A 12,176-nucleotide genomic window follows, 5' to 3' on the forward strand; every position below is an offset into this window, starting at 1 on the left:
GAGATGAAGGGTCATCCTCCAATTGGGGCCGTCGTGGGGGACGCTATGGAAAGTCAGGCTACATCCTCACGTGACGATTACATTGCGTTTTGAAACGCAACAACAGCTGCGAAGGATAGTTGCCTAATAACATAGTTAAGGGAACCTGTCAGAGATCTTATTTTCACTCAAGACAGGTTGCAGAAGCCCATTACAGCTGCATTGCAAATCTGCCTTTCTAAGCATTTGCATTACAATATAATTGTGTGTTATAACTTACCTTGCTCCCTGACAAAATCCTGGGGTCGTTACAAGGATTGGTCTTTGGATGCATTTAAAAAAACAAAAAAAACAACAACATGTGACTTGTCTGGTCTGTGTTACTCCCTCCTCAGAGCTCGGCCCCCACCTTTGTGCTCCTCTACAGCTCCACCTCCTGGGATGAGGGGAGGGAGGAGCTGTACAGGAGCACAAGTCAAGTCGCATGCGTTTGACGGACTGCTTAAAAACGGGCCAAAACTCCACGTGTGCCATCGCCCTAAGGGCTCACGCACACGGCCGGTATGGACATGTCCCATCTTTCTCCGGTATACGGTGCGGTCTATGGAGAATGCTGGGGTGTACAGTACGGCAGGCACACGTTTGTCTCAATTTAGCCTTGGGGCGCCATTTTGCTAAAGGAAAAGTTTGAAAAAGGAGTCCCCCCATTCATTTTGCAGAATCCAATACAATGTATAAGAAAAAGTACACTACATTAGATATAAAGCAATCCAAGCTATATTTCATACCGCGACTTTCACAGATATATAGGTGGTAAATAGGAAGCCTACATGAGATTCTAGCCATAACATATTAAGCAGACTACACCACAACCCAAACCCTTCCTAATGTAGCCAAAGACCAAAAATAAAGAAAACCCCTGTAAATATGATGTGGGTCAGGTACAGCATACAGTTCTTGTGATACAGTATACGGAGGAAGTCTGTAGTTCCTGGATGAACTGGTGCATTGCTACACTTGATTTATTTAATGAAGTAGGCTGCAGCCCCCCCCCCGAACCTGCAGCAGCCCCCCCGGACACTCAGGCCATCAGATTGTGTACGTAACTGTTGAATGGTGGGGTCTAAGAGTCACTCAGGTCCAAGCAGTAGCCGTTCAACTATCCATGGATAGAGTAAATTTTTTTTTTGTACAGTTTTAGTAAAAACACAGGTTGCTTTACAGATTGTTAAAGTGCAGGTAGATGATGGACGTCCTCTTTGATAAGGATGCAGATCTTAAAAGGGGTTAACTTCTAGCAAATAATTGATATTGTTTGTGTAATAAAAGTTAGTTTTCCCAATATACTTTCTGTATCAATTCCTTACAATCTTCTAGATCTTTGCTTTTCGTCATTCAATAGGAATAGGAGGGACACGGCTCATTATATCCCTGGTCATGTGATGTCATACAGGCATGGCACATGCATTATATCACAGAAAGTAATCAGAGCTGTGCGATATAACAACCCATGCACCTGTGTGACAACACATGATCAATCATATTTAGAGCCAAACACCTGGGTGACATTGCAAGCCGTGCACCCAAGTGAAATCACATGACCAGGGACAGATTACTATCCACTTCCTATGCGTCTTTCTGTAGGAAGTAAACAATAAGGCTTCCTGTATAATTGGACAGCAAGCAGAGATCTAGTAAAGCAGGACTTAAAAAATTCAATATACTTTTTGTATTACTTTTCATTACACAAACAATATCAATTTGCCAAGAGTGGAAAACCCCTTTAAAGGGATTGGCTGACATTAGATTAAAAAAAAAAAAGTGGTGCTGGTTTTAGGTTAAAATAAGCCTATTTTGAAATCCTCCCCCCTCCTACTTTAAAAATGCATTCCTTATTATTTGTAGGTTGGATGTTATATCTTGTGCCATCTAAGGCAGAAAAGACAGACCAAACCGAAAACCGGGCTTAAGCCGTCTTAGTCTAGCACCATCATTCTGATTTTTCAAGGTCACTAAATGATGAAAGAGCAGCTCCAGTGTCCACTGTCCATTCATTCATCTGTGTTCAGCTCGGAGGTCAATTTCATTTTTAATTTTTTTGTCCTTTAAAAAGTTCACAGTGGGCTGTAATGGCAGAAGGTGGGCACCGGGATGGCACCTCTTCATTCCAGCTGCGGTTAAACCCTGCGGCATCGCTTCCGCTGACATTCCTCCGCCCCGGATGGGTAGCTGCTGTCCGAGTCGCTCCCGCAGGAGGCGCTGGCTGCAGTGTCACTTTTGCGCTGTCTAGAAGGGTTGATTCCCATCTGTAGGACCCAGCCCAGCTTATTACTCAGCACCTGTTTGAGACCTGGTGGAAGAGGCAAGGCCTCCAGAGAGTCTACAGTGTCAGGAAGCAGCTGGCGTAAGCGGGCACAACACAGGTACTGGAGGGAGGTCCGGCAGCAGCAGGAGCGGATCACTTTCATGCTGCTCTTGGCGGCTGTAGAACAGACCATGGGGAAAAACTTCTTGTTCCGCAGCTGAGTGGCTGCTACACCTGGAAGGTGAGAGGAACAATTATGGTGACTTATGTTGTGTTATGTACAGTACCTATATCTACATGCTTGGATAACCTGAGCATTAGCTGTTCCCCACTTGCTCAAGATCCTAAATCACTTTTGCAGGGAGCAATTTGTTTGGCTGCACTTTAACGCTGGAGCGGATTGGCTCTTACTAACCCAAATCACCACTTCTTCCCATCACAAGATATTTGAAGGGCATTTTCAGACAAACATGGCTACTCTAAGATTCACAATCATGATTGTTTTTTTGGCGCAGACCACAGTGAGAGACTCTGAAATTGGACACTGCATGGTCTGTTATTCACAGACCCGAACACACAATCTGGAACTGCCCATATACAAGATACCGTATTTTCCGGACTATAAGGCGCACATAAAAGCCTTGGATTTCCTTGGAAATCCAAAGTGCGCCTTATAGTCCGGTGCGCCCTATAGGAGGGCAGCGGACCCTACTTACATAGGTCCCCGCTACCGGAGACAGCAGATCTCCAGCGGGAACTGCAGACCACGCGGCACGAACAACTTCTGCCGCGTCAGTCTGCAGTTCCCGCTGGAGATCTGCTGTCTCCGGTAGCGGGGACCTATGTAAGTATGCCATTCTCCACCTCCCCCTCACCTTCCCCGCGTCTCGTCTCGTCCGGTCGGACCTCCGCCACGCCCCCGGACCTCCGCCACGCCCCCGGACCTCCGCCACGCCCCCGGACCCTACGCCTTCATATATGGAATTATTACATATATAAGGCGCATCGGACTGATGCGCCTTATATTCCGGTGCGTCTAATGGCCCGGAAAATACGGTAATAGGAAATGTAATCACTTTATAACAATGGGGGTCTAAATTTTTAGACCCTCACAAATGTAGAGAATAATAAGGTCTTGCTGGGGACACACACTAAAGATATACAGCAGTAAATCAGTGTTGAGGCCAAATCATTCTTAAGATAGTTAACCAAACCAGCAAAGGGAATAGACTTTCTGCAACAACAGAGCTGGCCGCAACAGGTGAAGTGTTCCTGTGATTGCAGGGCATCAAACTCGGCCCCCTCTGACGAACACTCACTTTATGCCCTATAGTATAAAATGTTGCTTCCCTTCAGAAGAGACTTACCAATACACTTCCTGTTCTTGTAGAACGTCAGCACTCCGTGCCAGGTATCAAGGTGCACTCCTATAATCGACCCTTGGCCAAAGCGTGTGGAGAAGCTGCTTTTGTCGCCTTTATGCTGGAGGAAACCTAAAAGCCAGAGAAAAATACAACTCAGTTCATGCAGATCCTTGGAGTCTGTTCACCTTTAACACCCCTAAGGTGCACGGCACCAAGCCGAACATGCAATGTAATACATAGTACAACAAGTCCCAGAATGCCTTATCCAGCAAGAATCTGGTGATAATTTGATAATTCAGACTAGGAAGTCTTGAATTTTAACCTACTTCACCTGATAATCCATACTTGGAGAAACTAGATATGTAGCGTCACAAGTGACCAATCAAATGAGCGGCCATCTATATAATACGAATATAACCAAGGCATGAGAGAGCAATAGCCCCTCCTTGCAAGCAAAACTGAACCCCCGCCCCCATATGATACCTGGTCTGTGTTCAGCAGACACACACACTATAGACTGCAACAGTCGGTAATGTAATGAGACCCCTCTTATTACCTGTGTATGACAGACCCCAACTCTCTGCATCTTTCCCCAGCAGACTGCAGAAGGTGTGCCGGTATTTGTCCAAGTTCACATCCAATGTTCCAATACCAACCATCTAAGAAGAGGTAAAAACACTAATTATCCTGGGAGCAGTGCTGGACCCATGTACACTACTAGCTTTATAATATGCAAATGTGGGTACAAAAGCAGCTATGGTGCACAGGGAAAGGGAAACTCTAGCTCCAGATTTCTTGTACTGCTGGTTATAAATCCTGCATTGTGAATAAAAGACCTCTGCACGCACGACCGGAACACTATAGGCACTAATGCAGTGACCCTGCCTAATATTTTAGCATTACCAGTATCAGATTAGAAGTCCAACTCCCCACACTCACTTAACTGGCTTATTGAAGCAAATACCTATCCATTGGGGGACATGCATCTTTATTTTGATCAGTTTTTCCTGCTTTTTGTGGGTTACATTTTTTTTGGGTGCATTTTTGCGACTGCAGTGCACGATATACAATGAAGGGGGGGGGGGGGGGGGATGCAAGTAGTCAGACCCACCAGTGTATGAATGGATTACATACCATATCTGTGCCATACACAGGAGAGGTCATCTTAATCTCCCAGAAGTGCTGACCTTCACTGAGCACCTTATTGCCCCGGATCGCAGCCGTCCCGCAGCTATATTCCATGTGAAAGTTGACTATACGATTGTCGCAGCTCAGCGTTGTAGCGGTGGATTTACTGCAGTCGTCCCAAACCCAGTCAAAATCTGCAAAAGAAAGGAGGAAAAAAAAAAATTGAAAAAGTGAGAGGAGGTCAATGGATTCCAGTAGAGCGCTGTAAACCCCGTGAAGTCTTACAGTCATCCTCCTCTCCGCACTCGCAGCTCTTGATCTGTTGGAAGGTGTGCAGGTTGGTGCAGAAGACGTCCTTCTGGCTGTCGCAGCTGCAGTATGATTCACCTGTCACAGGCACAGCGCTGGGGATGGAGGGCGGCAGGTGGAGGAGCTCGATCTCAGAGTCGCTATTACTGTGCTGTGAAAGATGAGACACTGGGTGAGGAGCAAACATAATGGCTATTAATATTAACTTTATATAGCACCAACATGTTCATGGCGATGTACCATGTAACAGCGGACTGTTAAGGTCAGCTCCTACCCTTGTTCTGGTAATCGCTGGGATCCATCAGTGTGTATTCAAAGGCTCCGCAACTTTCTTAGGCCGCAAGCACACAGGTCTAAGGCACTCGGTCAAAGTGTGGTGAACACACAATGTCTGACCGAACCGTTACAGGACCAGGCTGCAGAAGATTGTACCGATTTGTGGCATGTGTCTATGGAGAGGGTGTAACGCACAATCATGTGCATGGGGCCCAAGGCCCGCGGCACACGTGGTGTTTTTAACCTGTTTTTGGTCCGTTTGTAAGCAGTCCGTTAAAAAACGCATGTGGTTTTTGACCGTTTTCCCCAATTATCCTCATTAAGAATTAGAAAAAAAAACCTGTCAAAAACTGATGCATTTTTTTTTAATGGATTTCTTAAAAACGGCCCCAAAACACCACGTGTGCCGCTGGCCTAAGGGTGATGCCACACGTCCCGTTTTCAGTTAGTTAAAAAATGCATCCGTTTTTGACAGCTTACCATGCGGTTGACTGCTTTGAACCGTTTTATCTTAATAGATAATCAAGTTCTCAGCAGCCAAATGCATGGTAAACGGTCAAAAACACATGAGATTTATTGAAACTACCGATTTGAAAATATTCAGATTATCACTCCTGATGGCACCTTGGCCTACAAAATTGGGGGTCCTGTCCTATCTAATGAATGGATACGCATGTCAAGCATTGTGTCCTGCAGCTCCAATCATTCTCTACGGTACAGCAGAGCCGTCTATGGGGCTGCCAGTGAATTGGGGGGGGGGGGGGGACCTATTTTGTGCATAGGTGATAACATTCAATCTTTGGACAAGCCCTTTAAGCTTACAGATATAAATGAAGCAATGTACTGAGATTGTGTTGATGTAGGATGTCTTGAAGGTAGCGTTCTTGAGAATGGTGAGGACTAACCTTATGGTACGATGCAGAACACACATGCAGAATAGTGAATTACCTGTCCATCAGAGTCATAGCCCCAGGCTTCCTCCCCTGCTGGCAGGGCTGGTGCTCGGCCGTCCTGGTCTCTGCGCACCCCACTCAATACAAAGCGCCAGGCACGACTGCTGCGGGGCCGACGAGCCATATTACGCATCGATGACTGAAAAAACAAAAACAGAACCTTTTATTGTACAGTGGCGACAGCATCAAGTTCATATAGGATTCGATAGGATTTCTAAAGCTCTCGGTCACACGCTGCAGCACAGCCTGGAGCACAGGTCCCATGATCTAACAGCGGAGCTACAGGAGGAGGGGACAGTCAAACAACCAGACATTATTTGTCATAAAGGGATGAGTGAATCGAGTTGGTTAGTGAAATTGATACCAAATTCCCAAAAGGTTTAGGCGAATCTGAAAATTTAGGGAATAGTCCTGCACAACTCACTATAGGTGTGTAGCCACAGGCTTTAGTGGGGAGAGCGAAGCCCAATGCAACATCATCCTACTCAAATGTCCAATGATAAAGACCTAAACCTCTGAGAAGCTAATCATCTACCCCTTAGAAGTCCTGAGGCAAGGACCTGCGGCACCAAGGGACCCTTGAACACTGACCCAAAACTTGGTGCAGCTGGTTGTGGATCCTCCAAGCAGACAAAGGATTTTCTGATCTATGGAGGGATCAGTGGTCCAACAAGAAGGTCTCCAGTGCCAGGCAGGGGCTACCAGGTTCCCGATCACCATATCTGGGGGACCAGAACCTGATTCCCTGGTCAGGCCAATGACCCCCAGACAGCTAGGCAGACAAGTGAACCTTCCAGCGACGCAGAATTTTCCTGTTCTATGAAGGGATTAGTGGGATGACTCCGGGAAGAGTCTTCCTACACATCCAAAGTCCATAACCACAGCATCAAGTTCCAGGGTGTCCTGAAGCTACGACCCACCCAGGCACCCACAAGGGGTTGGATCCAGGACTAGGGGTAATGAAGGTACCTAATACACTGCAGCTCAGCGGAAGATAGACGGTCGCCAGGAACCGTTCTTATTGGTCAAATTCTATCTTTTTGGATCCATCTTTCCAGTGACAGCAGATATAAGGCACGATCGACCTGGCGACCTTTGGGGATGGGGCTTATGACCTATGACCTCATCAGGAAAGGGCAGGGACCCTTAAAACCACTGCAGGAACCCAGGATATCTGCAATACGAAAGTAGGTGGAATAAGCGCAACCGAAAAAAACAAGTGGCGCAACTGTTGATTATCGGGACACAGCGCTTTAGTGCCAGGAACCTGCAGGGGTAAAGGGTCACTGACCCCTGTGTACAAGTCATGGAGACCCCATTGCCCTATGATTGCCTTATGGATACCTATAGCTGCCCACCCAGGCTGAACCAGCTGTGATGTGATGGCCTCCCCCTGTGTCCTCCCTCCATGACAGACTGTCCCCCCTCACCACCCAGGAGGCAGCCCCCTCACCCAGCCCACCACCTACCTACCCTCCTGCCAGGACCCACAGCCGCACGGACGTCAACAATAACCCCTGAACTACCTCTGCCCCACCGTCGAGACAGCAGCCCCTCGACTGGGCAAATAACAACGTCAATCAATCAACAGCCTCCCACTATTGGCTAAAACTTCTGCCTGTCAACATCAATAGGCGGGACTAATCATCTGCTTCCGGAATCTGATTGGAACGCTGCTTTAAGCCCTTTTACAGCAAAAGTCCGCCTCCTCAGTCGCGTTTACTGTATTGGAACCCACGTGACGGTAACTAGTGATCTTATTGGTTGAAATAGCTCCCGCCTATAAATTGTCGGGACCAGCCAATGGGAGAGGAATAGAGTTGTATACTTGCCGCTGATTGGAGGATGAGCTTGTCACTTTTAGTCTATGAGGAAGAGACTGTCCAGCATGGATACAGCGCCTGGTGAGCTCCTCTGGTCACTGCTATATAGGGGGACGTTCACATTAGTGGGACTTGTGTGCGTTATTGAGAGAGTTTCTGGTTATATCCGCAAGATCTTTTCTATACATTATAAAGTCACCTGTAATTATGTGTTTATGGACAATCCCTTTAAGCTGCTAAAATACTTTGAGCAGCACCAGAACATTTCCTGGTAGGATACAGGTGACACTCCTTCAGTTGTCTCACTATTATACTACAGTGCATTTTTTATAGAAAAGTTGCCACAGATGTCTATAGGTTGAGTCCGGTATTGCACTTCTGCAAAATACTTTTAAAGGGGTTGCCCGGATTGTAATTATTTTTAGTTTTATGGCATCTAAATGCATTATAACTATAAAATAATCAGTTGTTATGATGTTTTATCCCGTTAGATCCAGTACTGCAGCTCCTGGTCTGTATTATGGTTTCCCAGCCTCTTCCCAGCCAATGATTGGCAGATGTACCACCCCCACCACAATACAGAGCGGGTATCTGTCAATTCTCCTAACATGGTAGGATGTATGAGACTATAAGACAGTCTTTTCTTACAGACGGCAGTAATCTCGCCGGTGTGCGTCACATTATTCTCGTATTATCGGGAAAAGGAGGTGTCGGCAAAAGTACAATCTCCACTCAGATCGCCCTGGCGCTGCGCCATGCTGGGAAGAAGGTGAGTGTCCTCTGGTAAAGATGGGATTTTTTTCCAGTAAAGCTTTGACTCAAGTCTAGTTACATGCAGAGTCTTTATCCGTAGGAGCGTCCATACGGACCGCTGTACACTGCTCATCCCCGTATTGTGGTATAATAAGCGCTATGTCTTTCTCCGCAGGTTGGTATACTGGACGTAGATCTGTGTGGGCCCAGTATACCCCGCATGCTGAATGCTCACGGTCAGGACGTCCATCAGTGTGACAGCGGGTGGGTGCCTGTGTATGTGGACCAGGAGAAGAGCATCTCACTCATGTCCATTGGCTTCCTGCTGGAGCGCCCTGATGACGCCATAGTATGGAGGGGACCTAAGAAGAATGGTACGCAGCTCCTGTGCGGGGGATGGAGCATCAGCAGTTCTATAGTTCTGTGTCTTTAGCCATAGTAATAGAATAACCCATACAATATAACCTCAGAATAATAATAATATCATTTCATTCTATCTTCTAGCAATGATAAAGCAGTTTGTAGGGGACGTGGCCTGGGGAGATCTGGACTTCCTCATTGTTGACACCCCGCCGGGGACCTCTGATGAGCATATCACCACCATGGACGCTCTGAGGCCTTTCAATCCTATGGGAGCTGTAGTTGTCACTACTCCGCAGGTGCTTTATGCAGAACTCACACATAACATAATGTGTTATTGATTCCTTGTGGAAACTAACAGGCCTGGGTGATTTCCACTGGTGTCCCCCACCAACGTTCCAGAACATACCTGGATTGTGTAGATGGCCACTGGTGTCCCCCACCAACGTTCCAGTACATACCTTGGTGGTATAGATGTCCACTGGTGTCTCCCACCAATGTTTCAGAACATACCTGGGTGGTATAGATGTCCACTGGTGTCCTCCACCAACGTTCCAGAACATAACTGGATGGTGCAGATGTCCACTGGTGTCCCCCACCAACTTTCCAGAACATACCTGGGTGGTGTAGACGGCCACTAAGCCCCCAAATGACTCCCTTGGCAACTTTCCTATAAATACCTGGATGGCATGGATTTCCACAAGAGCCCCCTTTAAGTTTCGCAGACATGAATGAACGGCCACCAGAGAAACATCCCCAGACGTGCTTGGTATAGATGGCTGCTAAACCCCCTCAACAACTTTTCCAAACATGCCTTGGTGGCCGCTAAAGCCTTCTCACCAAGTTTATTTTGGTGGATTAGATGGCCGCTTCAGCCCATCACCACCTCCTCCATAAATTCCTAGATCATGTGATCCTACCAAGATGTGGCTGAAGGCTATCGATGGTCACTAGAGCCATCCATCAACTTTCCCAGAAATTCCTGGATAGAAAAGATGGCCACTTGTGCCTCCCATAATAATTCGCAGACATGCAGGGATCATATAGATGACCATTGACATCCCCAGATGACATAATTGTCCACTATATTCCCCTCCCTAAAATTCTCATGTGCCTGGATGGCATAAATGGACACTTGTTCCCCCAACAGCCTTCCCAGGGGGCAAGCCACTAGACCTCCCCACTTTCCTGGAGAACACAGATTCCTGATGACTTGATATTTCCTTACTCTGATGTATATGTGATACCCTGTCAGTAATAACATTATTTTGTGACTATATGTATGGTTGCAGGCTGTGTCTATTGGAGATGTGAGACGTGAGCTCACATTCTGTAAGAAGATGGGACTTCCAGTGGTCGGGATTGTGGAGAATATGAGTGGCTTTGTTTGTCCACACTGCACGGTGAGATGGAGAGCGGGGGATGGGGATACAGGATGTTATGGGATGGAGGTTATGGGACCCCTGCTCCTTTGGGTTGAACCTGCCTCCATAAGGGCCTGCCTGAAGTAACTGTACTTAAATATGGTGTCTCTGTTTCGTCCTAGGAATGCACTAATGTCTTTTCCAAAGGAGGCGGAGAGGAGCTGGCGAGACACGCAGGAGTCCCATTTCTAGGTAAATTGAAAATTCCTTATATGCCATAATTTTATTCTATAGTGTATTTTGTTAAAGATCTGTATATGGGATAATCATCTGACCATGAGGGGGTCACTGGAGCAGTAAAACTAAATTCATAAAGATGTGCAGCCCACTATTCCAAATATCTCACTGCAGTTGTATCTTCCTGTTCTAGGTTGTGTTCCTCTTGATCCTCTACTTACCCAAAGTCTGGAGCAGGGGAAAGATTTTATTAAGGAGTTCCCGAAGAGTGCGGCATACTCATCCATCACCAGCATTGCTCAGCAGATCCTGGACGGCGTTACTCAGGGGTCTTGACCCTGCCCCCATCTAAGAACTATATCGGCTCAGATCATGTAGTATAGGTAGCACCTACCTCCATACAAGGGCAGCCCAATCACGGATTAGGAACCTGCTGATGTCCGCGTATGAGACCATTACACAAGAAGATATGTGCCTGGCATTTGTGGAGGTTTTGTAGTTTTTCCCATCATAAGCCCCAAATATGTAGGTGGCATCTTACTGGGATGAAACCACAAGAATCCAGTGGTCAGGAATGTTTGTTACTCCAGATTACAATATCAATAATAAAGGACTGGCTGAAATTGTTCTATGTTCTGTTTCTCAAAGGGGCTTTTCTACGAAGACAAGTTAAGCCCTATTAATGGGATAGGGCCTAACTTGCTGATCAGTGGGGGTCTCAGCTCAGTTGCCAAGCGCTGCGCTCACTGATCTCCGTCAGCTCCATAGAGATTAATGGAGCAGAATGGTCATGCACGGCCGTCTGCTTGAATGTTTTCGCGATCTGTGGGGGTCTCAGCACTGATCAGCAACAAAAGGGCCTAAAATTTGTTTGTGGGAAAACCCCACCAAATAAAAAATGGTGCACACTTCCTGAGCAGTGCAGAGTGCACCTGATTAATAAAGACCGGTACATGTTCCTTAATCTGACGCACTCTAACTTGCCAACAACAATGTGGTGCAAATATGCACCAGAACATCCCTTTAGATGCACAGAATTGTGTTGCGGGGTGTATAGTGCAGCCGCAACACAATACTGGTGCAAACACTTCATAAACACATGTGCAAGCAGTATGACCATGTATTTATGTGCAATCTTTGCCAGAATACTGGGGCAGACGGCTTAATAAATGTGGACCAAGTACATTATTTATTTCTGATTTTTTTTTTTCTTTCATTTTTTTTAATAATCCAGACATAAAAGTGATAAATGAGAGAGCAGAGTTTCTTATGATCCTGTATGCTCCCAGTAGGACAGGTTGGGGTGATGCCGCTGTATGACCGGG

General features: G+C 46.6%; 2 protein-coding genes across 7 annotated transcripts; one reads left to right on the forward strand and one right to left on the reverse strand.

The window, feature by feature from the left end:
* Positions 1 to 738: 738 nt before the first annotated feature.
* SPSB3 (splA/ryanodine receptor domain and SOCS box containing 3) lies at positions 739 to 7,936 on the reverse strand. 5 transcript variants are annotated; one of them, XM_072120292.1, is made up of 7 exons: positions 7,914 to 7,936; positions 6,310 to 6,453; positions 5,062 to 5,236; positions 4,783 to 4,970; positions 4,205 to 4,307; positions 3,652 to 3,777; positions 739 to 2,518 (listed from the first exon to the last, which is right to left on the reverse strand). In XM_072120292.1, exons 2-7 carry the CDS (start codon positions 6,445 to 6,447, stop codon positions 2,157 to 2,159), a joined length of 1,092 nt encoding a protein of 363 aa, XP_071976393.1. In that variant the 5' UTR covers positions 6,448 to 6,453; positions 7,914 to 7,936; the 3' UTR covers positions 739 to 2,156. The 5 variants fall into 5 exon arrangements, with proteins under 5 accessions (XP_071976393.1, XP_071976392.1, XP_071976389.1 ...); XM_072120291.1 differs by having other exon boundaries at positions 7,841 to 7,919; XM_072120288.1 differs by lacking the exon at positions 7,914 to 7,936 and adding an exon at positions 7,784 to 7,913.
* Positions 7,937 to 8,109: 173 nt separating this feature from the next.
* NUBP2 (NUBP iron-sulfur cluster assembly factor 2, cytosolic) lies at positions 8,110 to 11,474 on the forward strand. 2 transcript variants are annotated; one of them, XM_072120293.1, is made up of 7 exons: positions 8,110 to 8,218; positions 8,788 to 8,906; positions 9,066 to 9,264; positions 9,395 to 9,549; positions 10,543 to 10,653; positions 10,797 to 10,866; positions 11,045 to 11,474. In XM_072120293.1, the coding sequence occupies exons 1-7, from the start codon at positions 8,182 to 8,184 to the stop codon at positions 11,185 to 11,187; spliced, it is 834 nt and encodes a 277-aa protein (XP_071976394.1). In that variant the 5' UTR covers positions 8,110 to 8,181; the 3' UTR covers positions 11,188 to 11,474. The 2 variants fall into 2 exon arrangements, with proteins under 2 accessions (XP_071976394.1, XP_071976395.1); XM_072120294.1 differs by lacking the exon at positions 8,110 to 8,218 and adding an exon at positions 8,255 to 8,273.
* Positions 11,475 to 12,176: the final 702 nt, after the last annotated feature.

This window comes from Engystomops pustulosus, chromosome 8 (genome assembly GCF_040894005.1).
Source record: "Engystomops pustulosus chromosome 8, aEngPut4.maternal, whole genome shotgun sequence".
NCBI lineage: Eukaryota > Metazoa > Chordata > Amphibia > Anura > Leptodactylidae > Engystomops > Engystomops pustulosus.